General features: G+C 29.4%; 3 protein-coding genes, 1 non-coding gene and 11 pseudogenes across 16 annotated transcripts; 8 read left to right on the top strand and 7 right to left on the bottom strand.

The window, feature by feature from the left end:
- Positions 1 to 230: 230 nt before the first annotated feature.
- Positions 231 to 989, bottom strand: Bm17339 (Uncharacterized protein; the record flags this gene model as incomplete). Its single annotated transcript, XM_001894755.2, has 2 exons — positions 231 to 266; positions 831 to 989. The coding sequence occupies 2 exons, from the start codon at positions 987 to 989 to the stop codon at positions 231 to 233; spliced, it is 195 nt and encodes a 64-aa protein (XP_001894790.2).
- On the bottom strand, positions 831 to 989 carry Bm18550 (annotated as a pseudogene). Its single transcript has one exon. A coding segment is annotated over exon 1 (159 nt).
- Positions 990 to 1,575: 586 nt separating this feature from the next.
- On the top strand, positions 1,576 to 1,953 carry Bm18549 (annotated as a pseudogene). Its single transcript has one exon. A coding segment is annotated over exon 1 (378 nt).
- Positions 1,954 to 2,411: 458 nt separating this feature from the next.
- Bm18548 lies at positions 2,412 to 3,344 on the bottom strand (annotated as a pseudogene). The gene has a single exon. A coding segment is annotated over exon 1 (933 nt).
- A 536-nt stretch (positions 3,345 to 3,880) lies between these two features.
- Positions 3,881 to 3,919, top strand: Bm15526. The gene has a single exon (XR_006227919.1). It is a non-coding gene; the product is annotated as an Unclassified non-coding RNA Bm15526 (non-coding RNA).
- Positions 3,920 to 3,962: 43 nt separating this feature from the next.
- On the top strand, positions 3,963 to 4,145 carry Bm18547 (annotated as a pseudogene). Its single transcript has one exon. A coding segment is annotated over exon 1 (183 nt).
- A 2,007-nt stretch (positions 4,146 to 6,152) lies between these two features.
- Positions 6,153 to 6,248, top strand: Bm18546 (annotated as a pseudogene). Its single transcript has one exon. A coding segment is annotated over exon 1 (96 nt).
- A 436-nt stretch (positions 6,249 to 6,684) lies between these two features.
- On the top strand, positions 6,685 to 6,870 carry Bm18545 (annotated as a pseudogene). Its single transcript has one exon. A coding segment is annotated over exon 1 (186 nt).
- Positions 6,871 to 7,425: 555 nt separating this feature from the next.
- On the top strand, positions 7,426 to 7,539 carry Bm18544 (annotated as a pseudogene). The gene has a single exon. A coding segment is annotated over exon 1 (114 nt).
- Positions 7,540 to 8,466: 927 nt separating this feature from the next.
- On the top strand, positions 8,467 to 8,940 carry Bm18543 (annotated as a pseudogene). The gene has a single exon. A coding segment is annotated over exon 1 (474 nt).
- A 6,381-nt stretch (positions 8,941 to 15,321) lies between these two features.
- Positions 15,322 to 16,125, bottom strand: Bm18542 (annotated as a pseudogene). Its single transcript has one exon. A coding segment is annotated over exon 1 (804 nt).
- A 703-nt stretch (positions 16,126 to 16,828) lies between these two features.
- Bm18541 lies at positions 16,829 to 17,059 on the bottom strand (annotated as a pseudogene). Its single transcript has one exon. A coding segment is annotated over exon 1 (231 nt).
- Positions 17,060 to 17,180: 121 nt separating this feature from the next.
- Bm18540 lies at positions 17,181 to 17,744 on the bottom strand (annotated as a pseudogene). The gene has a single exon. A coding segment is annotated over exon 1 (564 nt).
- Positions 17,745 to 18,631: 887 nt separating this feature from the next.
- Bma-acbp-7 (Uncharacterized protein) lies at positions 18,632 to 21,094 on the top strand (the record flags this gene model as incomplete). 2 transcript variants are annotated; one of them, XM_043076322.1, is made up of 5 exons in its annotated part: positions 18,632 to 18,640; positions 19,278 to 19,440; positions 20,012 to 20,101; positions 20,579 to 20,654; positions 21,037 to 21,094. In XM_043076322.1, the coding sequence occupies 5 exons, from the start codon at positions 18,632 to 18,634 to the stop codon at positions 21,092 to 21,094; spliced, it is 396 nt and encodes a 131-aa protein (XP_042932256.1). The 2 variants fall into 2 exon arrangements, with proteins under 2 accessions (XP_042932256.1, XP_042932257.1); XM_043076323.1 differs by having other exon boundaries at positions 20,543 to 20,654.
- Positions 21,095 to 21,817: 723 nt separating this feature from the next.
- Bm1291 (Uncharacterized protein) lies at positions 21,818 to 26,898 on the bottom strand (the record flags this gene model as incomplete). The annotated part of the gene is made up of 6 exons (XM_043076321.1): positions 21,818 to 21,945; positions 22,495 to 22,652; positions 24,207 to 24,320; positions 24,745 to 24,845; positions 26,376 to 26,498; positions 26,830 to 26,898. 6 exons carry the CDS (start codon positions 26,896 to 26,898, stop codon positions 21,818 to 21,820), a joined length of 693 nt encoding a protein of 230 aa, XP_042932255.1.
- Positions 26,899 to 27,839: the final 941 nt, after the last annotated feature.

Raw genomic sequence — 27,839 nt, 5'->3', positions numbered from 1 at the left:
TTTGACATTGTTAGAACTTATTTCCTAGTTTAACATGCAAAAATCTTACAAATTTTAATATTTTCAAAAAATGCAAAATTTAAATTTTTTTAAAGTTTTAATTTTTATTGTAAAAATGAATTAGGGCTGTGACCAATTAAAAAAATTTTTTTAAAAAAATTTATTTCGCCACTGAAATGTTGTTAAAACTTTAATAATAAAGTTTTTTTTTAAATTTTATTTCATTATTATTATTGTGAAGTGACCAAACCGAACATGACCATCCCCTAAAAAATTCATATAAAATAATCAATAAAGTTGAAAATATCTAATTTTTTAATGAAGTTATATTTTTAAACAGTATTAGCATTGAATGAAAATAAAATTTGATATTATTAGTACTTATTTCCTAGTTTAGCATACAAAAAATTGATTACTTTTATTTGCCTCTCAGTTGATCTGCTCACATTTTATCGACCATTTTTGTCATTTTATGGAAAAAAAAAACGTTTTAAAAATTAACTTCAAAGATAACTTTCAATGCAGAAATTAATTAAATTTGCGATTATAAATGATTTTAATCATTTTTTAAACATTAAAATCAATTTTATTCACAAATCTATATGGAAATATTTAAAAAATTTCGACAGTTTTTTAAAGTTTTTAAATTAAATATTAAAAGAGCTTTAGTTTTTCTTAATTCTGTTTCAATTAAATTCTATTTAAAAATAAATATTTTTTGAACTTAGCTGATTACTTTTATTTGCATTATACTTGATCTGCACCTATCATTTTGTGGACATTTGACAATTTAAGTAATACAGAAAGTTTAAAAATACACTTTGGAGTACTTCAATAACATCTTTGTCATTTACTTTTATTTGCAACTCTATCACATTACCGCATGATGGTACACCAATCAAACCAGTGCCAACACTCGGATCATTTTTGTCCAAAGAACCAACATTCTTTGGATTTTCATAATGGTCGAAAATCTCATTATAACTCATAATATTAAGTTGGAAATCACCATCTTATATTACAACATATTTAGATTAGAAATTAAATGCATTTTACTTTAAAAATGCATGTGAAACGTTGTATTTAACTTCACACTTGTAAAGTAGTGCATATCATTCTTTATATTATAATCTTAAAAAGAGTATTCCCTTGAGTTTGTTTAGTAACCTATATAGTGGTATAGTGAAAAGTACTTTTTCTGACATTGTTCATTAGCATGGATAGTGGTCATAAAACTTGCAAATTGATAGGTTCGCAAGCATCAAATTTTATAAAGAAGTTGAACATAATATTATCATCTCCCAACAGCTATTGAACGAAATAAAAGCGATATTTTAAACCCTGTTGTGCAACCACTAATTTTAGACAAAAAACCACATATAATAATGGTAGTATGTGTAGTGGTAACGGTAATGGTAAAACCACAGCTATAGGTAACGCTTGCATATAAATATAAGAATATGGGAAAATCCGTCATGCTCGTTACGTATGACACATCTAGGGCTGCTGGTAGTGAACAGTTAAACATGTGGACAGGACGTTCTGATTGCTTTGTTGTTACTGGAGAGTACGTTAAACGATTCTGCAAGTGTGGTGTATAGAGCTGTAAGTCAAGCTATAAAAGATAGCATAGATGTTGTTCTGATTGACTGATAGAGCAGGCAGTCTTCAAAGTAATGTTAATGTTATGGAGGACTTATCAAAGATATATAGAACGACGATGGCATTGCTCCTAATGATGTTATTTTGGTTCTTGATGCGAATACCGCTCAAAATGCTTATAGCTAATTAGAGGCATTTAATAAAATGGTTAGTTAGTGTTACAGGATTAATTATTATAACAAAGCTAGATGGTACTGCTAAGGGAGGAGTAGTGATTGGACTTGCAGAAACTTATAAAGTTACGCTATAGGAATTGGTGAGAGTATAAAGGACTTGAGAGAGTTCACTAATTAAAGAATTTGCTAAAGCGCTATTTAGCTGTTATTAAGGATCTCATTTAATTATGGGTCAAGTTTAATTATTTCGATATCGTGAGAAGAGTAATTGCCATTTTGAGGGATAATTGTTTTTTTTAAATCCTATTTTTTTTTCTTCTTTAGCCTCAGATCAGCATATGAGATATATCTAATCTTACCTAAAGTGCAATTTCACGTGATATTATTGAAGAAGCTGACAGCGGTAAACTTACTGTGCTCGAAATAAGAGAGAGATCAACTGATGGTTCTTGTATTTTCAATCTTTAATTATTTCGATATGGTGAATAATTTGCCTGCTCAGATACACTTCTTTTTTATGCATTTTGCAATGAGCATTTTTTAATTGCAATAATAATAGCGAATCGATATATCATCCAGTTGTTAACACTTGAACTTCCATTAAAACCGGTCAGGAATCCTCAATTGGATGTCAACAACTTTTTTTATGTCGTCTTTATTCAAAAGTGGAATCAGACCGAGCTTAGATAGGTATTCACCTTCAGTATTGATTGAATCTATAACTTCTCTAATGAATTCTTTTAGTCCATCAACGGTATTTAAGTGTTCTCTCTTTATGTAAACGTATAGAGGTCTTGCTAATATGTATTTTCCTGACGATATATTTTCATAAGTTGGCTCAATTCCTGCAATCGTACTCCCTTGTATCATATCTTATCTTGGTTCCTTATTAAAAAGCTGAAACTAAATATTCCTAAGGCATTCTTGTTATTTTTCAACTTTTGTATTGCTATGTTCTCATTAATTCCAACTTCTATATACCTCCCACCATCTTTTATATTACTGCATGTGTTTTCTTTCTTTCTTTTTTTCTTCTGAATCCTCGTAACTTTCATTAAAAATTCTTGACTTCATGCATGAGTAATGATCAATCAATAACGAAATTAACCAAAGTTTCGCATGTGCCTGCATTCTGATATGGACCATAAATTTCAATCCTGTTTTAGTAAGGTTTGATTTATATCAGATCAAAGTTTCTTGTTATTTTTTCTCTTGAGAATATGTAGATAAAATTTCAAATAAATATTTCTTTGTAAAATCAAATTTATGGCTTTCATTCGAATTTGCAACGACAATTCCATCATAGCCAATAATGATGACCTCTACCACTACTTCATTAACTTTATTCCTTTTACATAGCTCTCTCTACTTTTTCCTCATTTACAGTATGAGATGAAGTGGCGATATGGCGCATTTCCTCCTATTCCTGAATAAAACATTTTAAATTCCGGCTCGCTTCCTATTGATTCTACAACCGGAATCTTAAAAGAGAATAAATATACGACTGAAGTCCTCAGCTATAAATAAGATAAAAGAAAAAACGATTGAAGATCCAACAATTCTTGCATCAGACATATTTCCTTGCATCAGGATTTGACAGTCCCTTTGATGTACTTCTTGTAACTTCCATAGTGCATTTGTTATGCTGTGCTTTTCAATAACCAAGTAGCATATTTCGCAAATAAACAAAACTATTTTACCAAAATTAAGTTTGTTCTACAATTACAATTTACCATTTTTTTGAAGGACGGCGTAATTCCAGTAAATAACTTGCAAATTAAACATAAAAATACTATGATAAAATTTTTTGCAAAGCATTAGAGAGGTTGAATGAGAAAAAGAAATTATAAGTGTGGTCTTAATGAGTAAATAGATCAATCAATCTTATGAATTTCAGTGGGATGCAAGTTGTAGGAGTGGACAATGCAATAGGGTTAGGTTATTGCAGGGTTAGGGTTCAATTTTACACCTCTATCAATTTTAGTAATAGGTAGAATTGTGGGTTCCAGCTTTGCTAACTGTTTTAGTTATAGGATTGCTACTATCGCAATGACATTAACGAAAAAAAGGGAAGGAAAGACTTAAGTAATAGCAGCAGCAGCAGCAGTACTGATGATGATCTCTGTGTCATCAACAAGTGTTTGCTGCAACCGCAAATGCTGCTATTCTTCTTGGTGTATTTGCAACTTGGTGGGAAATAGCAACGGTAGATTATTATCAAAAGCAATGCTTGAAAAGAATCAAAAGTGGAGATATGAAGAATTATTTGCCTTCTTAAAGAGTTCAAAAGCCTATATAAAAGGTGCGCATATGACATTTGCAGATATTTTCAATCCGCAGGAAATTGCAGATCTAATCAGTTACTTGAGTGTCAAGTAAACGATAGTCAGGTTGCTATACCAAAATAACATGGATTACAGCTTGATGAAGACAGTAAGTACATAGCGCACATTGCGAGCTACAAAGGAAAAAAAAAAGCTTCCATAGTCTTTTTTGGTGGATTTTCATTCAATATGAACGGAATTAGAACAGCTGCTATTTAAAAATTTTGTCAAGAAACTCATATAGCATTTGTGTTATTTGATTACTTTGGTCATGGTTATTGGTTAGTCAGGTGCTGATTATACTGATTACACGATGAGTGATTGGCAAAAAAATTGTGTTAGAGTAACTCGTAACGGCAAGCAAATAATTATAGGTTCAAGCATGAGACGGTGCCTGATGTTGCTCACTGCTCTCCAACTTTCAGAAAGAATTGCAGCACTAATTGGTGTATCGTCTGCTTCTGACTTTACTGAAGATTTAATATTCTATCAGTTATCCGAAAGCAAAAAGAAGAATTAGATTCTAAAGGAGTAATAGATTTTACTTCTGAGCATTAAATATACAAAATAACTAAAAGCTTGGTATAGAAGATGAAGATGGCAAAAAAAGCTTCTTTTAAATAAAGAGACAATAGATATATAAACTGCCCTGTGCGTTTATTGACGATAATGCTATATTCCTTACCAACTTCATTAAATTTAGTCAAGAAGTTGAGGTACATCTGATGAAGACAGTAGGTTGAACATAACATGTCTGACAATCGTTTATTGGAATTTTCAGATGATTTAGAGAGTTTTTGCTGTGTTTAGGACTACTCATCATTTTGCAAGGGAGATTTCATTTGGGAGAGCGACCAGAACCGAACTAGGCGCACATACCCACTTAGATGGTTTGGGGAGTGAGTTTTTGCTGGCTGATTAAAGACTCATAATAATGCAGAGGAGATTTTAAGTGAGGGCAGCGAGCAGAGCCGAGCTAGCCGCACTCAATGCCACAAGCTGATGCCCTACCAACTGAGCCACACCCACTCGGATTATTCAAGGAGCCTTTGCTGGCTGTGTAATTGCACACTAATTTAGTAGTCATCATAAGGCAGGGAACGATCTTCCTGGAGAGAGTGAGCAGAGCCGAACTAGCCGCACTCAGTACCACAAGCTGATGCTCTACCGACTGAGCCACACCGACCAAAGCAATGTGTCTCTCATACATGAGTACAAAAAGAAAGCAGCAAAAAAAGTCAGTGGATTACATAAGCAATTGACTATTGACTCCTCTACTTCAGACTGTGTTGTTCCCCTGATAAAACAGTTGCAGAAGCAATTTCATTATTGAAAAAGCTTCTGGTATTCCTGTGGTTGATCAATGCAAGTTATACTTGCCTGTATATTAATTTGCACCGTGATTTTATTAGAATTTTCTGCTGTCTATGCTAACGAAAATTTTGAGATACAAAAAGCCTTTAATAGCGTTGCTAAGTACATAAAAGCCGACAAAAAATGTAAAGGTTTTGACGTTATTGAAAAAAAGAGTGACAAATTCAATACTAAAATTTTAAGAGCTTCAGTAAGAGCTTTAGTATGCACTCTATCTTAGAAAAGGTAAAGGATTCCTTTGAGACGAAGATAGTGAGACAACTATTTCTCTTTTTAATCAAGTCGCTGCAAGATTGCTTATTATAAAAATGCCTTAATTGTGCTAGGAGATAATTATTATGCTAACAAAGAATATAAAAGAGCTTAGGTCTAAAACTAATAAAACTTTTAAAAGAATATTCTTTAACTCTTATATATTAGAAAACTTTCTAACAAAAAATTCACAGTACGATCCTGATATAGTGTTAAGTGGAATATTGAAATTTCATGATGTATAAAAAAATATGCTCCTTTGTTTTTTAGCAAAGTTAGGTCTGCTCTATATGAAAAAGGAAAACTATAAAAGTGCCAAGGGATACATGGTAACTGTAATTTCCCATGATCAAAATGATATTTCTTATATCTATAATCTATCTGTTGTTCTAGATAAATTATCAGATTTCAAAATTGCTGCAACATTCTACCTAAGGCTGCAAATTTGAAGAATGTGAGTAAAAAAATACCCATATGCAAAGTGGAAGCAAGACTAAAATTTATAAAACTTAACAGTACACACTAGACGATTTTATAAAAGTCAACCTCTGTAAGATAACATATTTCTAAGAATATAGGCAGTGAGACATAACCAGTGGGAATCAAAAGCAAACTATTAATTCAAGCTACCAAATACAACAGTAAAGAAATTTTAAAAGCTACTCTAGGCCTCTTCAATGCATTAGAATAAACTCTTTTAATCTGCTAAGAGAAAGGAATCCATTAATAATAAAAAGGATATCAGCACTTAAACGATACACTTGCGTTGCTATAGAAAATCTCAAACAACATAATAGAATTATCAGTTCAGATGCTAATGTTAACACATTAGACAAAGATAACAAGAATGCTATAACGCACACAGTGAGAAACACTAGCTGTCTTAAAGTTTATAGTTGGACCTATCAAAGAACTTACCAAAGGGAATAATCTCTCATCCTATAGTACAATTTTTGTTGATAAGAAGCTCTGAATATTGCAATACTGACTATATGAATACTGAAAGAAAGCATGCCCCAATGATAAAGGAGAGTGCAAGGCATTCTTTGCAATTGGATCACACTTATGAAGAAATGTCTTCCCAGAATGCTGAAACACAATTTGCATATAATAAACACATTTATAAGAAAAGAGATGGTTTTTGAGATAATGTTACTCTAGCATAAATGAGCTTAGAGAAAGTCAGTCGATTTATCTGTCACATGTATATGTCCCGGTGAATCTGGATGCAAAAAAAAAGAAATTAAAAGGAACAAAATGGTGAACATTTTTATGAGGAATTCTATCATTATGGGAGACAGTAATTCACTTGACAGTAATTATTCTAGCACAGGAGAATAAAAAACACAGGATAATTCAATTAATTTGTCATAACAATATGCTGAACTAGGTTTTGCTGGAGAACAAGAAACAAAAGAACGAAATAGTAAGCGCATTTACATTGAAATTTCTAATATTAGGAAATGTAAAAATCCGCTCTACACCAGCACAGAATAGTGTAAAGCACAGAAAAAGTTACTAAAATAAGATCACAAAGACAGGCAATATTTATAAACGATAATTCTGGAATTTACCATGGGCTAGTGCAAGATAGAACAAGCCAGTGGGAGAAAAAATAAACGAATATAAATCCTTGGAAGCTAACATAGTGATAAATGAGAAAGAAGAGTTAAAGACTAACACTAGAAAAATTATTGGATATAGAAAGAATAAGGCACAAATATGAAACAGACTGTAATTTTAAACATTCTGATTTAGAAATGAAATGATTAAGAAAGAACCCTAAAACTCCCAACTTTAAAATAAACTCAGTTCACGTTGAATATAGTATAGTAGAAGGTTGAAGATATAAAATTACCGATATATCACATTAATTGAATGAATCATGGAGTAATAGAAGTATGCGCTAAACAAAATTTTGTATTTATGTAAATTTATAGACTTTATTGTAACAATAGAAAACAAAGCTAACAAATGAAGAACTCTAAATAAAGTATCATCTTTGAAATAATCCCATATTTGAATTAATTACAAGAAGCGCTCCTTCAAAACCCTGTATAGTTAATGATTTTCTGTAGAAAATCCTTTCTTTTGCTTAACCTATTCTTCGTTATCAGAATAAAAATAATTAACTCATTTAAGATATGACCCGCAGCTACCGATGATATAGAAGCAGCACTGAATGACATGAGGTCAACTAAGACCAGAAGCAGCTCTAGCTATTTTATTAAACTTTACACTCGCTGAACCAAGTGGAAGAAGAGATCTATTGCCTAAAATTAGAATAGTCAATAATAACAACAATAATTTCTAGTGGATTAGTAATTGTATTAACTGAAATAAATATCACTGATGACAAATGGGAAAGATTATTGTGCCTAATAACATAACAATGCGTTATTTATATTGCCTGCTACATTGCCTAATACAAATGATAAAGCTGTGGTAATAAAAAAAGACTTATACCTGATCTGCTCACATTCTATCGTGGATATTTGACAATTTATGCAAAAAAGAAAGTTTACAAAAATTACTTTGAAGCAATCTTTCAATGCAGAAATTAATAAAATTTGCAAATAGTGATGATTTTAATTTTTTTTGACATCGAAATTAATTTTAATTACAAATTTTGATATGGATTATTAGGAAAGTTCGAAGATTTCCAAGAGTTTTTGTTAATTTAATGCTGAAAAAAATTTTAAAAATGCTAAATTCTGTTATAATTAAATGCCAAAAATGTTAGAAAAAATGTAATTAATTTAAAAAAAAATATATATTTTGAACGTAATGCAACAAAATATGTACAAAGATTAGCTGGCATAGAGGTTCTTCGCCTCATTAATGAGCCAATCGCAGCAGCACTTTCTTATTCTATTGCAAAGGACAATAATAGTGGAATATATGAAATTTACATAATGAAATTACACCAAGGAGTGTTTCAAGTTCTTGCGGTTGGTGGTGATGACTTTGATCACCTTCTATGTATGATTATATTGGATAAATGCTGAAAGAAAATAGGTAAAGATCTCAATTCTCGTAAGCATTTATTTACAATATCACGATCAATAAAGGAGCACTTATGCAAGAACATTTCTAGCACTTTTAAATTCAACATTATTGCTGAATTGTTTAAATGCAAAATTACAAACGAAGAATTCGGACAGACAATCAGTTCTTTAGTTAATAAGACTATTAATATAGTTAGTCACTCATATTATAAGCAACATAGATTGCATCTCTGTCGCGGATTTTAATATCGCGATCTAAAAATATGAGTTGCAAATTGTAGTAAAGATATCTACGTAATTTCCGCAAATAATGCTTATACTTCGGACTCTTTGTTTCCAAATTTATGCTTCTACATATTGAAACAATTTACATCGTTCTTTGTTAGCAATCCTTACAATCATGAGGATATCTACATTGTTCTTTGTTAGCTATCATAATCATGCGGTTATCTAATAAGCTCTTTATTAGCAACTGGTGCCCATGCAAGCACCTCCTCTCCTTTGTTTGGATCATTGTCTAACATCAATGTAGATTTTATAACCATACTATTGTCAATTAAATCAGTTTATTCAATTGTTGCCCAAATATTTAGCTGGCATCCAACACATCTCCCTGACATCAAACTTCTCCCCCGAATAACAATTCAACCAAATCATAAAGGTTGTTTCCAAAAACATTTTTGCTTCCACTACAATTTTGGTGCCACGAGCCGGGACATGTCCGACAGTATAAGAAAAGGAAGCGAATTATCGAAGTCGAGAACTCTAGAACTTCTTAAAGAAGCAAGTGAACTCGATCTGACCTCCCCGTCTCAAACACTATCACGAGGGGAACTTCAGCATCAATACGAAATTAAATTGCGAATCGTCAAGGAGAAGATCGCACATCTCGAATATTATGCTGGGTTACTCGAAACAGCTAATCAAAATTGGCTGGATAATATTCAGAGCTTGACAATAGCAACGAGGAGAAAGGAAGAGGAGACGAAATACGCCAATATGGTTGACGATCCACAAGGTATTTTAAGTTTAATCACTAGAACAAGAGAAACTATTATTACCCTTAAAATACATACTGATGAATATTGCTCGGTACTACAACATTTAAAACAAGAAGAGGTCAAAGAATCATTTCCAAAGAATAGTATGATTCACACAAATCAAGCAGAAATAAAACTTCCTCAATTACCACTAATAACGTTTAGTGGGGATCCAAAATTGTGGAGGCAATTTTGGTATAGTTTCAAGGCAGCAGTCCATGAGCAAAGCATCCCAGATATTCAAAAGTTAAACTATCTGATATCATGTCTTAAAGGAGATGCTTTGTTATCTGTAAGAGGTTATGATATAGCGCCAGAAAACTACGATGTTATAATAGGTTTACTAAAAGAGAAATATGGTAAACCTTTCCTTATAAAGAAATCACTCTACAACGAGTTGAATACCATCAAAAAAAATGACCGAGAGTGGAAAGCAACCATAGAAGCCATGGAGAGAACATTCGACAACTGGAAGCTATAGGTGAAAATTTAGAGCATTCAAGCATCGAAATTACAATTGAAAATAAACTACCAGCGTGGATAATTGATAAATTATACCAATTGAAAGAGGATTCGACGAGTTGGTCAGTTAAGGATATCCGGCAGTACCTGACAAACTAGTTCTAAGAAATGAAGAAGTTGCTAGAAGTCAAGCAGACACAAGGGAGAAGAAAACAAACAAAAATAATGTTAGAGGCGAAACGTCAGCTTTCGCCACAATCAACCAAACAAAGGGAGATAATACAATCAAATCAAAAAGGTTCCAGGAAAATTTCTATAAATGGGGAAAGGAAACCATGCGTATTTTGCAATAAGGACCACTGGAACAATGAATGTAACATCTATCCCACTCTCAAACTCCGGATGGAACGTTTGAGAGAAATCACTGCATGTTTCAAATGTTTACGAAAAGGACATGCAACAAGTGATTGTAAAAAAGGGAAACCTTTGTGTTTCCATTGTAAAAGTCCACACAATACAGCACTGTGTCCCAACAACTACAAGGAACTCACGCAAGCAGTGGATTCCAACAAAGAAAGGTTGGGTTCAGTCACAATCGCTAACTCCATTACCGAAAAAGGAAATCAATGGAAAAAGCGAACCTTACTGTTATGTAAGGAAATAAATGTAACCAATCCAAATCGCCCAAAAATCCAACAAAAGGCTTTAATTCTATTCGATATTGGTTCTCAATTATCGTTCATATCAAAGGATTTGGCTTATCGATTGAATCTACAAGAAACTAACGAGATGGAAATAAAAATTGCTTCATTTGGTGATAAGACGCCAAAAACGTGTATCACTACTAAAACTGAAATCGGAGTAAAAATTGGAAATAAAGAAATAATCCGATTAGATGTAATAACAGTTAACCACTTGACGAATGAATTGCAAGTAGTTAATCTAAACAAAAAGGAATTGTTGATGATAGACAAACGAAATCAGTTTAGTAATTTCAAAAACAAATGGAAACAACCGGACATACTCATAGGTGCGGATCACTTCTTCAAGTTTATCCAGTTTGACCAAGCAGAGAACTTAAAATCAGGATTTTCATTGATCCATACAAAGGTTGGACCTATAATAGCTGGAAGTGGGTATATAAATGAAATACACGACAGTATTTCAGAAACCACATCAGTAAGTCCGATTTCTCAAGTCAATGCCGTCAATATTCCAGACTTAGATCACTTTTGGAAACTGGAAATAATGGGTATACAAGACAAAATAAACTCTGACAATGATGAAAAAGCATTGCAGCAATTTAAACAAACTATCACTAGGGACAAGGGAAGATATCAAGTTTGTTGGCCTTGGAAAGATTCAAAGAACAAACTAAGCGATAATTTCGGACTTTGCCTTGGAAGATTAAAGTCGTTAATTAGGAGGCTTCAAATGAAACCTCAATTACTAAGTCGATACAATCAAACTATTGAAGAACAACTCAATTCCAATATAATTGAGAAAGTGTCATCGGAAATGAATGAAGTTGGTATTATTCATTATCTGCCTCATCACGAAGTAATAACACCAAATAAAACCACGACAAATCTGAGGATAGTTTATGATGCATCAGCTCATTGTAAAGGAATGAAAAGTTTAAATGATGTTTTATATCGGGGACCAATAACACTCCCTGATTTGGTTGGAGTTTTGCTACGTTTCCGTACAATGAAAATGTAATAATAGCAGACGTAGAAAAGGCGTTCTTGCAAATAGAATTGCATCCAACAGATAGAAACTGCACTCGATTTCTTTGGTTGAAAGACATTCGAAGTCCAGTTAACGAAGAAAACGTAAGTTGTTACCGTTTCCAACGAGTTCCATTTGGAATTGTATCATCTCCATTTTTATTGTCCGCTACACTCAATTATCATTTGGAAACTTGTAAAAGCAAAATCGCACTCGAGTTAAGGAAAAATCTCTATGTCGATAACATTATAATACCAACCAAAGGAACCAACGAAGCTCTTTCCAATTATAAGGAAATTAAAATTATATTCAATGAAGCATCAATGAATGTACGGGAATTTCTCTCTAACGACCAAGAAGTCAATGAAAAACTTCCGGTACAAGATCGAGCAGAGGTAAGTTCAATTAAAAAAATTCTAGGTCTCAATTGGTACCACAAACAAGATATCATTCAAGTAACGTTAAAACCATGGTTTGGTAAGAAATTAACTAAAAGAATTGTATTGCAATTCGTAGCCTCACAATATGACCCACTAGGATTCATAGTTCCTATACTGATAAGATTCAAATTGTTTCTCCAAACTTTGTGGAAAAAGAACCTTTCATGGGATCAAACTATAAGTGAGGAAGATGAAACCACGTGGAAATTACTCACGAACGAATGGCCAAAGAAACTAAAGGATCTACCAAGATTCACAACAAATTGTTCCAAGCAAGTACAATTTCATGTTTTTACTGACGCATCAACTGCTGCATACTCAGCAGCTTTATACATTCGAACTCAAGAAAGAGAAGTATTCTTAGTGTTTGCTAAATCCCGAATTGCGCCAATTAAAGGAATGTCAATACCTCGATTAGAATTACTGGCAATACTCATCGGAGTGAGAATGGTACAATTCGTATTAAAACAAAAAGAGCTTGAGGACGTGATAACAATTTTATGGTCCGATTCTCAATGTGCGCTTCATTGGGTTCACAATAGTTCCCGTTTACTACCAACGTTCATACAAAATAGGGTAGAAGAAATACGAAAGGCGAAAATCCATTTTAGATATATCCCAAGTGAACAAAACCCAGCTGATATAGCTACAAAAGGAATCTCTCCGAATAAACTAAAAGGATATGATCTTTGGTGGAAAGGACCAAAGTGGTTAACAGAAAACGAATCAAAATGGCCACAGTGGAAATACAATTACAATGAGGATTACCAGGATGAAGAAATTGTGGCCCACATCACAGAACCAATTATCATAAACAAACATTTCGGAATCTTAGATGCTAGTCGTTTTAGCAAATGGTCAAGATTAATAAGAACAACTGGTTGGGTTCTGAAATTCATAAGATTAACAATGAAAAGGGAAATTCCTTGGCTAAAGATGGCAACGAAAGAAAAGAATATATTGACAACACAGGATTACGAGTTGTCAGAAATTGTGCTATTCAAACAAGCACAGTCAGAAGGAGTTACCAAAGATGAAATAATCAAATGGAATTTGTTCTATGATAACGAACTATGGAGATACAAAAGCCGCGTAGTTAACTCTGAAATGAAAGAGAGTAACTTACACCCAATATATCTCCCGAGACACAACACCATAACTGAACTCTTTATTCAGCAACGACATGAACAACTGTATCATGCTGGAATTGCTCATACACTCTCAAATCTGAGATCGACGATATGGATCCCAAAAGGTAGAACGGAAGTCAAACGAATCTTGAATAAGTGCATGAAGTGCAGACGCTGGACAACTAAACCATTCAAATTACCAACTATGGCTGATCTTCCAGCATCTCGGACCACAAGATCAAGACCCTTTGCGCGAGTAGGACTAGACTATTTAGGTCCTGTGAATATCAGGAGTGATAATGGGCTAACAAAAAGATGGGTAGCACTATTCACATGTTTCACAACAAGAGCTGTACATCTAGAAGTAGTAGAAACTCTTTCAGCCGAAAGCTTTTTACATGTTTTCAGAAGATTTACAGCAAGACGAGGCTTTCCAGAATTAATCTTAAGCGACAACGCTGGTCAATTCCAGTTAATTTTAAAATCATTGTGAAACAACAATTAAATGAATTCCTAGCGGAAAGGAAAATGATCTGGAAAAATATAATACCAAAGGCGCCTTGGAACGGAGGAGTATATGAGCGACTTATTGGGTTAACAAAAAGGGCAATGAAAAGAGCCATCGGCAGAAAGTTATTATGGGAACGGGAATTGATTACGCTAGTAGCGGAAGTGGAAAGTATTTTGAATACTCGACCACTAACTTACGTAAATTTTGATGATTGTATCATATTGCGTCCAATTGACTTTATACTACCGAATGCGCATCTAATCATGCCTGCTAAAAACAAGAATGAAATGGATGATTTTATCCCTCATAAATTGGATTCGAGAGAAAAACTCATTCAATACTGGTCAAATACACTAAAGGCCTCGATGCCTTCTGGGAAATATGGAAAGAGGAATATTTAAATACTCTTAAAGAAAGAGCACAAAGGGAACACTCTTCTCCGAGAGATGTAGTAAAAAGAACTCCCCACGAGGGAGAGATTGTGTTACTAAATGAACCAGAAATTCCCCGTGGCATGTGGAAACTAGCCAGAATAAGAGAAATCAAAACAGGAAAGGATGGAGAAGTGAGAAGTGTCTCGATAGAATTACCGAAAGGAAAATACTCAACAGACCGGTGAATATGTTATACCCACTGGAAGTCAAAGGTGAGGAAATTGACCCTCAACCAACAATGTTTAACAAATCAGTGCAAAATGTCAATGAACAAGAACCAATTGCTCTACGAACTAGAAGCGCTATAAGGCGAAGCAATCAACCAAAGCTGTCCAACGAACTAAAGCATTTAGCTCCTTCGGTCGGGAGTGTCGCGGATTTTAATATCGCGATCTAAAAATATGAGTTGCAAATTGTAGTAAAGATATCTACGTAATTTCCGCAAATAATGCTTATACTTCGGACTCTTTGTTTCCAAATTTATGCTTCTACATATTGAAACAATTTACATCGTTCTTTGTTAGCAATCCTTACAATCATGAGGATATCTACATTGTTCTTTGTTAGCTATCATAATCATGCGGTTATCTAATAAGCTCTTTATTAGCAACTGGTGCCCATGCAAGCACCTCCTCTCCTTTGTTTGGATCATTGTCTAACATCAATGTAGATTTTATAACCATACTATTGTCAATTAGATCAGTTTATTCAATTGTTGCCCAAATATTTAGCTGGCATCCAACACATCTCCCTGACATCAAACTTCTCCCCCGAATAACAATTTAACCAAATCATAAAGGTTGTTTCCAAAAACATTTTTGCTTCCACTACAATCTCTGCCAAATGTGTACCACCATCCCATTGTTCGTAGTAGGAGTCATTCCACTTCATTCATATTTCTATGCTGATACCAAGATCTTTTGCATCACCCTTCATGCTGGTAAGTTTGGTAACATATGTTTTATTCTTGTCTAAGTACCGCATGAAATTTGCTGTGCCAAAATTATCTTTAGATTGTTTACTATCGTTAAAGTAAGACTCTACATGCAGTTTGTTACGAAAGTCATGCAAAGTGATGTTAATACTTGCATTTAAAAAAGCTAATTCTCTGATACGATTTTCAAGAGTGGAGAAAATCAGTACTAATAAAAGTCTCCGTTGACAGTATAAATGTTACTCTACTCCCTCATTTGTTTGTTTTCTTATTTACTCACCATCTTCAAAGCGCATAAAGCGTTCTTTCTTATTGTGCCATGATAATGCATTTTCAACTGAGATACCAGCACCATGTACCACGTAATCCGTTAGAAACCTTTTAGTTATATTGCTACCACATTTACCACATTCGTGCAGTTGGGTCATTATTATTATCTATGTTGCTGATATTCCTTCTTTGTAAAGGATTATCAGCTGAAATGCCACAACCATTATCAGTTACAGATACTGAGCCATCCCCATCTATGCTAACCTCAATTTTGTCATAATGCCCCTCATCTATGATAACCTCAATTTTGTCATAATGCCCCTCATCTATACCTTATTATCAACAACCCCATATATGCAAACCAGACCCATCACCAGGTATCCCCCCCATGTACATACCTGGGTGCTTCCTCTTAAGATTTTTATTGCATCAGCGTTATTAGTTACTACTTTCCATACAAACTTTTCCGTTCTATTTATAAATGTTAATACTTTATGTATTAAACGAATAACGTTGACATTAGAGAAGAACCACTTACACTACCACCGTTGATATATGGCTTAGATAGAAGGATTCGAACCCTGACACAGCAACATCGAAAACCGATGCCTTACCACTTGGCTGCACCCACCCCAAAACTGTCCTCATCAATAACATACTATTAACCCAATTAGTATGATTGATTTCTTCTACAGATATTGTTACAATAGCTGGCTGATCATAAGAATGCATTGCTCAACTTTTTCTACAGTTTTATCAACTTGGTCGCTTCTGCTTTTCATAGTTGCTATTACTTCAAGAGAATTCACTTTATGATATATATTTTCTCTTCAGAAATATATATTTATATATATAATTAATTTCTTCATTCTTTAATAATTCTTCAGAAGCAGTTTTAGCCTCCTTCACATTCGAAAAAGTTGTGTAAACTAAAACTAAACTGTTCATTAGGATCAACATAAACATATTGCTACTATACATCACTTAGATTGAAAAATCTCTTAAGAAAAAATAGAAGAGACTTTTTTTGAAATTCTGTTGTTTCACTATGTAATAATAAAATTTTGAAATTTTTTATGGTTAAATCTTTACTAGAAACACAAAAAAAGAATGTTACTCGTCAAACAACATCCTTTTGCAGAAACCAACAATTATTCCAACAATTGCAGAAAAGAGTATTAATTAAATCTGTGGAGTTTTAGCTCTTTTTTTATTTTATTTGCCAGTAGCTCACAGACTTGCTCTCCTTGGATTCTCAAAAATCTTAGCGCATTGTGTGTATGTATCACTGTGCAGCCCTGATGACAGTACAAAATGCCCATGCAAAATCGCCTCGAATTCTTTTATTCTAACATCACTTTTAGATTTCATCCTTACATTCTTTATTAATCATTCGGGTATATCGTATAAGTAGGCAAAATTAGTCGTCCCATAATGTACAGAGGAAAGTTCATCGATACGAAACTGATTGACATAATATAGCAGGCAGCGTTCCATCGGTACTGCCAGCATTGCCAGTTGCAGTGCCTATAGCTAAAAAAATTCATGTGAACATTTGTCTGAGGGAAAATGTACTGCACCCACTCATTCATCTCTGCAACAACCATTACTGTCATCAAAATGAATATGGCACATTCATTCATATTGGTTGTTGTGCGTACGTGCATATTGGTAAAATAAAAGACGACAAATTTTTTGGCGCTTTTAGCTTATTTTGCACGCAGTCTATGGTTGTAGGCAGTGCTGCAATGAATGATTTAGAAAAGAAATGCAAACGTTAATGCTGGTATGACTCACTTTAGTGTTTGAATTGATGATATGTCCTTACAGCAGCACATAAATAGCGGTAAAATCAGAAACGCCTGCATGGAATTTGCAGACATTATGCAAGCAAAATACAACAAAAGGCTATAAAATTCGCTGCCATCTTTAAATTCATGCAAAAAAACGACCATACAGCAGGTGGAATAAACTTTAATGACCACTGAGCAATTATAAGTAGCGTGTCAAAGAGTGCAGAGAATATCTAGTGTACTTTATCTTGTTTTCCTTTTGGTTTCCATTTTATTAATTTTTTTACAATTGAAATTGCTCATTCAAATAATATTGTGAGAAAAAATTTTACCGCAAAACAAAGATCATCATTGCTCGAATATATTACCATAAGCAAAATGCTAAATAATTTTAAAATATTTGTACTTTTTTAATGAAAATTCGATTTTAATTCATATTTTACCTCAAAATCAAAAGTAGTTGAAAATGACACATAAATCTATCATGTTTAAAATTCAAATGTAGTTTTTGGTATAGAGCAGGTGGTTACAAGTGGTCATAACAACAGGTAGTCACATGTGTTTACTGTGGCAAGTGGCCTCAAGTGGTTGCAGGCAGCTACCATAGCAGGTGGTTGTAGCAGCAGGTGACCACAAGTGGTCACAGTAGCAGGTGGTTACAAGTGGCCATAGCAACAGGTAGTCACATGTGTTTACTGTGGCAAGCAGCCGCAAGTGGTTATTGAGTAGGTGGTCGCAAGTGGTCACAGCATAGGTGATCACAGGTGTTTACTGTGGCAAGTGGCCATAAGTGGTTGCAGGCAGCTACCGTCGCATGTGACGACAGATGGTTGCGATAGCAAGTGGTTACAATAGCTACCGTAGCAGGTGATTGCAGCAGCAAGTGGTCGCAAGTAGTTGCAGAAGCAGGTGGCCGTAAGTGGTTACAGTAATAGGTGGTAATTATTATATTTATTTCTTAAATTGGCAGTGGTTTGCCTCATTTATGAAAGTAAGATTGGTAGACGAAGAGAAATGTAAGTTATAATGATGGAATATAATACTAATTATTGAATATAACACGGAAATAAAAAGAAATCGAAGCTAATTATTCAAATATTTAAATGGTCTTTATTTCTCACTTTCTTTTTTATTACTAATCCTTTGCGCTATGAGAGAGGTTTGTTGCTTTTATTTCTTTTCATACTATAATGACAATCTAAGCTATATGAATATATTTATTTATTTATTTTTCATTGTAATTATGAAATGACGACAATATTAAAATCACTTCTTGAGAAATTTAAAGCAAAAAGTTTTAAATTTATTTTTAGAGTTAAAGTAATTAGAAATTATTGTAATCATTATTATTCACTGTTTTATTAGTTGATAATGCAGATAGCTGCATGATAGGATGGATTAATGATAAGTTATATCATTGATTATGTCAATTAACATTTTGAATAGTTTAATAAAGAATTAATGTTAACTGATGTAATTAATAATATATGTTGCAATCAATGATGATATAAATTTATTGCTCGATGCATATGACAAGAATGTAATTTATAATTTCTTGAACTTTATTCATCGCATTTTTATGAATACATGAATGTATGATTTGAAAAAAATATTAATTAACGTAATTATGTTTTAATGATAAGACAAATTTACCAATCGATGCTGAGCATATATATTTTTTTTAAATTATAACAAATTAAAAAATTTGATAATAATGGTATCTTTAATGATAAATTAAAAATAAACAGTAGTATTTAAAAAAAAAAAAATTTTTCCATGAATATCATTTTATTCAGGACTTTTACAATTCTGTTATGAAATACAAAAAGATGCGAGCACGTTTTGATCAAAGACAGGAATTAAAGAACGAATACGAATTATTAATTAAATTTGATGAACATACATATGATTTGTTTGGGTTGTATCAGCAAGCGATTGTTGGTGATATCAATGTACCAAGTATTATCATGATTTTATGATCTCTTTTACCTAAAATTTAATTAAATTAAATTCAAAAAAAAATTCTAATATATGTATGCATATTAGTTATTTCGTTTTTTTTTTTTTTTTTTTTTTTTTTTTCTTTTAAATAATTTGAAATAAATAAAATATGATTAGTTTCTTTTTTTTTTTTTTTGATATATGCACAAACATATATTTTTTTTAATAATTGAAAAAAAAATGATTTTATTTTTCCTTCATCATTTATTCATTTAGATAAAGAAATGGAAAAATTTTTTAATTTGATTTGTTATTGATTACCAATTATTTTACTTTTACCAAATTAATATCAATGATTTACATCTACAGAAGTTTATTTGTTCAACATTTGAAATATTTCAAAATTCTATTTCATTTTTTTAAAACAGTTAAAAATTTGATGTTTTGGAAAAAATTAAAGTAACGCAATAATTTCAAAAAAATGTAGAAAAATTAAAATGATTCAATAATTTCAATAGTAAAATTAATTTCTAAAAAATTCAAATTTCCATAGAATTTATAATAATTTTACAAGGAATAATAATTATAGAAATAAATTATCGTGACCCAAATGAAATGTCATATATGTGGTCATGGATTAAGGGAAATCGTAAATGGCATGCATGGAATAAGTGCAAAGGTTAACTAATACAATTAATATAATTCAAATTATTTTGCCATATATATATATATATATATATATATATATATATATATATATATATATATATATATATATATATTTTTAATTCAATTGAATTTCATGAATTTTTAATGGAAGGAATTTTTTAATTAAGCTTTAATACGTTAGCAATTGTGCATTTCTTTCCAAATTCACTGTTTATTTTTTGATAAATTGATTAAAATTTTTATTTTTTGATAAATTATTGATTAAAATTTTTATTTTTCGTTTAATATTTGATAAATTATTGATTTTCGTTTAATATTTGATAAATTATTGATTAAAATTTTTATTGTATTTTTTCGTTTAATTTTATTTTATGCTTATCAAATGATGAGGCAATGCGTTTATATGTGGAAAGAATAAATGAATTGGAGAAAGAATTGGATAGACTTATAGATGATTGGAAAGATGAATTAGATCCAAGAGTTCCAGATAAAAATGCATGGATACCGGAAGAGGAAGCGGAACAATTCCATAAATTTATGGAACAAGCAAAACATGAACGAAGGTGTAGCATTTATAAAATATTAATACAAACAAAAAATGAAGAAAGAAAAAGAAAAAAGAAAAATTGGTGCAATAGCAATTGTTGGTTCACTTTTTTTATTGTTTATTATTAATTCTTAAAAACATTAAAAAGTATAGCAATATAAAATATTAATGGAAAAAATAAGATCAATTCAATTTATTGTTAAAATTATTATTTGTTTATTAATTCATCAAAATACAAAAGTACGAAATTATAAAATGTTAACGTAAATGATTAATTTAATATATTTTGAATTTGTCAATTCATCTTTTAAATACTATTTAATGAATTATTTATTTAAAAAAAACCTTATAAATATTAAATTTTACTATCTTCTATTAATGCTATCTTATGTTTTCAGAGAACGAGATGCATTGAAAAGACAAAAGGAAATTGAAGATGGAATGTGGGACGAATGAAACAAATATTAAAATTTTTGATTTTAATAGATTAGCAAAATTTTTACGTAATTTCTAAAAACATAAAAGCGATGCATTTTTTTTTTTTTTAATTTCTTTCTTGTTTTGTTTAAAAAATTCTATTATAAATTGCTTCAAATGATATTATTTCAATATCTGAATATATTTACTTGATCGATTGATTACATTTCTATTATTTTGATATTTGCCAATGACAATTTTAAATTTATTACACACTTTAATAATTTAGAAAAAATGAAAGAAAAAGATTTCGTTTAAATTTTTTCTTTTTCTTTTTATTTTTTATTATAAAAATTTTTATGCAAATCAAATTGTTATATTAATTATACAAGAATCTAATTTCAAAAAAAAAATCAAAAAGAATTTTTTTTTTTTTTGAATAAAAATTATCTTTCAGTGCAAATTTTAACTAAATTAATTAAGATTACAATGGGAATTCTATAGTAGCATTAAAAATTTTCATCAAATTTTTTCGCGAATGTGAAAAAAAAATTGAAAATAAATATTTATAATAAAAAATTGAATTATAATTTAGTAGCATTAAAAATTTTCACCAAATTTTTTCGCGAATGTGAAAAAAAAATTGAAAATAAATATTTATAATAAAAAATTGAATTATAATTCCTTTTTTTTTTTCTCATATTGCATTTACAATTATTTGTCAAATAAGATAAATTTAAAATAGTTGAATAATTTTTCATCTTAAATGCTATCATCATAAAATTGATATGCAAAACGAGGTGAACAACCACCGTATTGTCGATTTGTTGTTAATGTCCTATCACTGGATGATTCAGTAGTATCATCACTTTGAAATGATCGATCATCATCTATATTTCATTTTATTTCTCTCTCTCTCGCTTTTATTCATTTATCATTTTATGAAGTTTGTAATTTATAAATTTTTAATCTTTGATTTATAATTTAGAAGTTATTTTGTGAAATTTGTAAATTATAAATTATTAATCTCTAACTTATAATTTAGAGGTTATTTTATAAAATTTATAAATTACAATGCATATTAAAAAAGAAAAACAAAAGCTTTTTTTTTTTTTCATTTTATTTCTCTCACTTTTTCTTTCATTTATAATTTTAGGAAATTTGTAAATTATAAGTTCCTAATTTTTAAATTATTATCTATAAGTTATTTTATGAAAATTATAAATTATCTAAATTGTATCTTTTTTTTTTTTAAAAAAATATGTTTTATCTTCCTTTTCTAATAAATTTAAATGATACCTAAATAACAAATTTTTTTTCTAACAAATCTAATAAATTTTATAATATTGTTAAAAAAAAAATATTTCCTCCCAAAAAAAAAATAGACGAAAGTATTAAAAAATAAATATAAACAAACAAAAAAAATCAAAAATTATTACCTTTACGTTCTTTCAAATAGATACGAAATGTAAAACAATTAATTATAATAATTAAGAAAAGAACAATGCTAATTCCAATTACCAAACCAATGGTTACATTATCAATTCTTTGAAAAATATTTTCATATTCAGTTTCATCCGATAATGACAATGTTGTCCTAAAATAAAATGTCAATGAGTAAATATTTTCTACAAATTTGAAGTTTTTTTTGCTTTCAGACCATAAAAAAAATTGTTAAAATAAATTTTAAAAATTTATCAATGTTAAAGCTGTTGTAAAAAAAAAAAAAAAAAAAAAAAAAAAAAACATAAATTGATTCTTTTAGAAAAAAATTTTCTTTTCTTGAGAAAAATCAATTATTAAGTTCTGTTTTCATATAATTTTAATTGAAATAAACTAATTAGGTGAATTTGTTTTGAAATTATTGCTTAATTTTTTTTCATGAAATTCTTTTTTTTTCTAAAAAATTTTTACAAAATAAAAAATGTTACGAATCAATTTTATTTCTAACTTTTTCAACATTAAACCTTTTAATTTTTGAATAAATCATAAGAATGTTAGTCATTTTTTCAGGTAAATTATTTTGTAAATTTTAAATTTAGAATTTTAAATTACTACTGAAAATAAAAAGGATTAAGGAAATATTCTTTTTTTTTTCGTTTTCTTTTTAGGATTACGATTAACATTTTACATAAAACAAAATATGATAAAATGGAAGGGAAGGAGAGGGAAAGAGAGAGAAAATAACAGCAGAAAATGAAAAAGTTTTGATTGAAGTCGCCGCTGATAGCAAAAATTGTATCAAAAATTTTCTCACTTTTTATATTTTTATGCAAACAATCTTCTTTTTAAGTATTATTCGAATTACTATTAATCGCTCATTATACTATTTCCATAAAACTTAAAATTTTGTCTGTAAGATGTAATATTTAAGTTTAAAATATTACAATTCTTATGCTATTATTAAATTTTAGCTTTTTTATACTTTTAAAATACATTGAAAAATAAAATTTATTCATAATGCGTTCTTGTACGAATATAAAATTTGTTTGCGCAAATATTTAATCATTATTTATGATAGGAATGCAAATGGTCGATGATAAATTAGAAAAACTTATTGGAAATGTGTATTGGTTTTATTTTGAAATATTGTATTTTAAAAAATAAATGAATAAAAAGGTTTTCAAATTCTAAAAAAAAACTCTGAAATAATAATTTAACATTAATTTAAATTATCTGATTATTGATTAAATCATTTAGTGCGTTTTTAAATGATAACTGCTATCATATGCTTAGAATTAGATCTTTTATATAATTAAATTTTCTAATTTGTTGATAAAATATGATCAAAATATAAAAGTGTGAAATAACTAGGTAAAACATCTGTTTACGTGTGTTACGCTTGCTTACGTATGCTACGTTTATAACATATGTTTTTTTTTTTTTTAATTTACTATATTTAATGCATATTAATGAGTTAAAAAATACCGTTAAAAAATAAAAAATACTTGATAGTATACAGCTAATAAAAATATACTTAAAAAATAATAATATAAGTTAAAAAAATAAAAAAATTTTTAATAATATTATGTTTATTACACTTCTAACGTTTGTTAAATAATTATACGACAATTAATTAATAACATAAATATTCTATTAAATTTAACATAAAATAATTTTATATAATAAAATAGAAAAAATAAAGAAATACTCTTCTAAATTTTCCATAAACAATTTTTGCTCGCTATTGTTAGCTGGTGTTGTCAATTTAGTAAGCGCTGTTGCCTTCAAATTGGGCGCTGTTGTTCCCATTTGAAGCGTTGTACTAAGCATAGCATTTTTTATTTGATAGCAGTTAAAGACGAATTATTTTTCATATCATTTAATCCAATAGTATATTTGTTTGTTTGTTTGTTTTGATTAATAAAAATAAATTTTTTTTTCCAAAAAAAGAACGATAACATTTTTAGGAATTGAACGACAAAATTAATTAATCGAGGAAATTTTTTAACATATTTTTGCTAAAAAATTAATCATATTAGTTTGAAAATATTTGAAAAAAGAAAAGCAATTTCAGAAATATAAATATTATAAATTTTTCATATTTCAAATTAAAGACACTTTAAAATATTCCATAACATATTAATCAATTTTGTTAATGATGACATTTAATTAACAAATTTGATGTTTAAATAATTTAAATTTAAATAAATCAATTAATCAGCACATTTTTGAAATGAAATGAATACCTGCTCGATGTTGTTAATTCACGGAGATTATCTAAATTGAGTAGTGCTATCTCTTTTTTTGCACGATTAAAATTAGCTTTCAAATTATTTCTTAATTTTACCTATAACAATTTATCGTTATTAACACGAATAAATTATAAGTTTAATTTATGCTAATAATTTTGATTAATGTTTAATTCATTCTTTTAATTTATTTTAGATAATCGTTTATATTACCAAATAACTGATCATTTCCTAATTATCTTTCGTCCTATTTACATGCATAAAATTATTTTTGGAACTTTATATGTGGTGAAGATTTTTCGGAAATTTTTTAAATCGTTTACCGAATTTGTGCATTTCTTATCAGGCTTTAATATTTTTCCCAATTCTACTGATACAAATTCTGTTATTATTGATGAATTAGCTATTTATTTAGTCTTTTCTTCCTTTGATTTCTTTAAATCGGTTATTTGTTTCATTCGATATTAAAGTGAGCTTTATCCGGAAAAAATGACACCCTATAAATGGGATATTTCCTTTCCCTCATTTCCATTTTCTATATGACTAGATTTCGACCGTATTTCATGACCCTATGTCAGATACGGATACGGTTATGGCATAAGATAGCCATTGGATATGGTTATACATACTTATACTTTATACTTCTTCGAACAGTTCTAAATTGTTAATCTTTGAATTCTTTTGACTTCTTAAAATTCATTGTGCTAGCATTTAATTAGATCACATTGCCTTAAGCAAGCATTCCAGCTCTCGGTTTCCATTAAATCAAAGTAGCATAATTCAATTTTTAAGAAATCCAAGAAGTTTCTCGGGAACACTAGACGAAAATTAAGAGGGAAACAGGCATGACAAATTATTACTAATATTGACCTATTGATTGTTCATTGTTCATTTTAAAGATGCAATATTGATTGTGACATAATGAAAATGTCCAATCCTTGCAGAAGTGATAAATTTAAAATTAGTTTAAAATCGATAATGCTGAGATTGAAATTTAATACAAATGATAAATAGCAGTCTCAACCTTTACAACGTTGACATCATTGATGATAAATTTAGGTTTAATCTTTTTTTCACTCAAGTAATAAAATCAAATTAGCCATCGATCAAATTTAGTTTAATTTTTTTTTCTTTTTTTTTTGATAATAATAGCTTATTCAATTTTAATTTTTTTTCATGTGATAAAATTATATGATAAATTACTTTCCGTATCATTGATATTACATTTAAGCCTTGTAATATTAAATTATTAAAAATAAGTGTTTTTTAACAATTCTCTAATATTTTTTCCTGAAAATTTTTGTTCCATGTGGAAAAAATTTCTTTAGTAATATATTGAAAGTATTTTTTTTTTTCATTTATCATATTTAGTTCATTTTAAATTAATACACTTAATTAAATATTATAAAGCTGTAATAAAATTAGGAAGAGATTTTTTCTGAATGAAGTAATTTGAATTCAAAGAAGCTATAAGCTATAACTTTTTTCCTTTTTTCTTAGAAATAATTTATAGAAATAATTAATATATGTTTGTTGATGACGTGAAATGAATAAATAATTGTTTTCATCAATTAAATAAAAAGTAATTGGTAAGTAATAGAATTGATGATGCAAAAAAGCTAACATACGGAAAATGCATCCAGTGACTTTCCTGTTTGTTCATAGGATTTCAATAATTTTGTAAATTTGTCATTTTCATTTGTTACATTTTTTAATGTAGAAGCATTTTTTATGATAATATTTGATCTTTGCTAAAATGATATAATTTTTTCCATTATGTAAAATTTCCATTCTTTTCTAATTTTTTTTTTTTTCTTTAAAGAGAAGAAAAAATATTTTGTTTGAACTTTTTGTTTTAGCAAACAAAAAAATATTGTAATAAATGATGGATGCTAGATTAAAAAGGTATTAATAATAATTTAATAATAATAACAATAGTAAATAATAATAATATTAATTTTTAATAATAATATTCAATTAATAATAATGTTAAGAATTAAATTAATAACTTGATATTAATTTATTAATAATGATATTAATAATAATAGAAATCACAATTACAACTATAACGGCAATCAATACCGAATAATTTAGCGTATCAAATATTGGATAATTGATTGATATCAGAGTGATAATATTTAAAACAACCATCAGTCAATAAATTAATTTTCCATTGTTCTTCGTTTAAATTTTTATTTTCATTCTTTTGCTATTAATAAATTTTAATATTTATATTTGATTTTGATGATAAATATGCAAATATTTCGTTAATTTTGATTAATTTTGCTAATAACAATTTAAATATAAAAAATAAAAAAAAAAAAAAGGAATAGAACAAATAAAAAATAATAGGAATAGAAAAGATAAAACGATAAAATGATAAAATGATAAGAGTATTATAAACTTTTCTAAGAAACAAATTTGATCAATAAAACTTAAAATAATCTATGAAAGAGTGAAAATTGTAAATATGTGATGAATAAATAACTTTTTTTTTTTTTTCAATCTATTTATTATTACTATGATTAAATGATAGAGGAATCCATTTAGATCAATGCAAGTGATATATGATATGATTAGAATATGAATACGTTTGAGAAGAGAGAGGGTGACATCCTCCTAACTGTCAACTTAGAATATGAATACTACAAATCGTTTGAGGAGAGGGTGACATCCTCCTAACTGTCAACTTAGAATATGAATACTACAAATCGTTTGAGATGAGAGAAGGTGACATCCTCCTAATTATCAACCTTTTTCAGACACTCTCATAAACATAAAGCAAGAAGATATGAGATATGGGGTGTGTATGTCTTTTGTCTGTCTCTGTATATTTGTTTATGCATATAATATTTATATATAAATATATATGTGTATGTATGTATGTGTGTGTATGTATGTGTATGTATGTATATGTATGTATGTGTGTATGTGTGCTGTAGCAATTGTTTATTTTAGTTGATTTGAGTAGAATTCACTATGGTCTGGTTGCTATCATCACAACGATCTTTTCCTGTTGTCCTATTTTTCATATTTCCGATTTCTTTGATGGTTGGTTAGGGGAGCACTTATTATTGATGAAGCATAGCATC

Source organism: Brugia malayi, assembly GCF_000002995.4.
Source record: "Brugia malayi strain FR3 genome assembly, contig: Bm_v4_Chr1_scaffold_001, whole genome shotgun sequence".
Taxonomy (NCBI): domain Eukaryota; kingdom Metazoa; phylum Nematoda; class Chromadorea; order Rhabditida; family Onchocercidae; genus Brugia; species Brugia malayi.
Note: the sequence above shows the minus strand (reverse complement) of the source record. Positions and strands in the feature narration are given on the sequence as shown.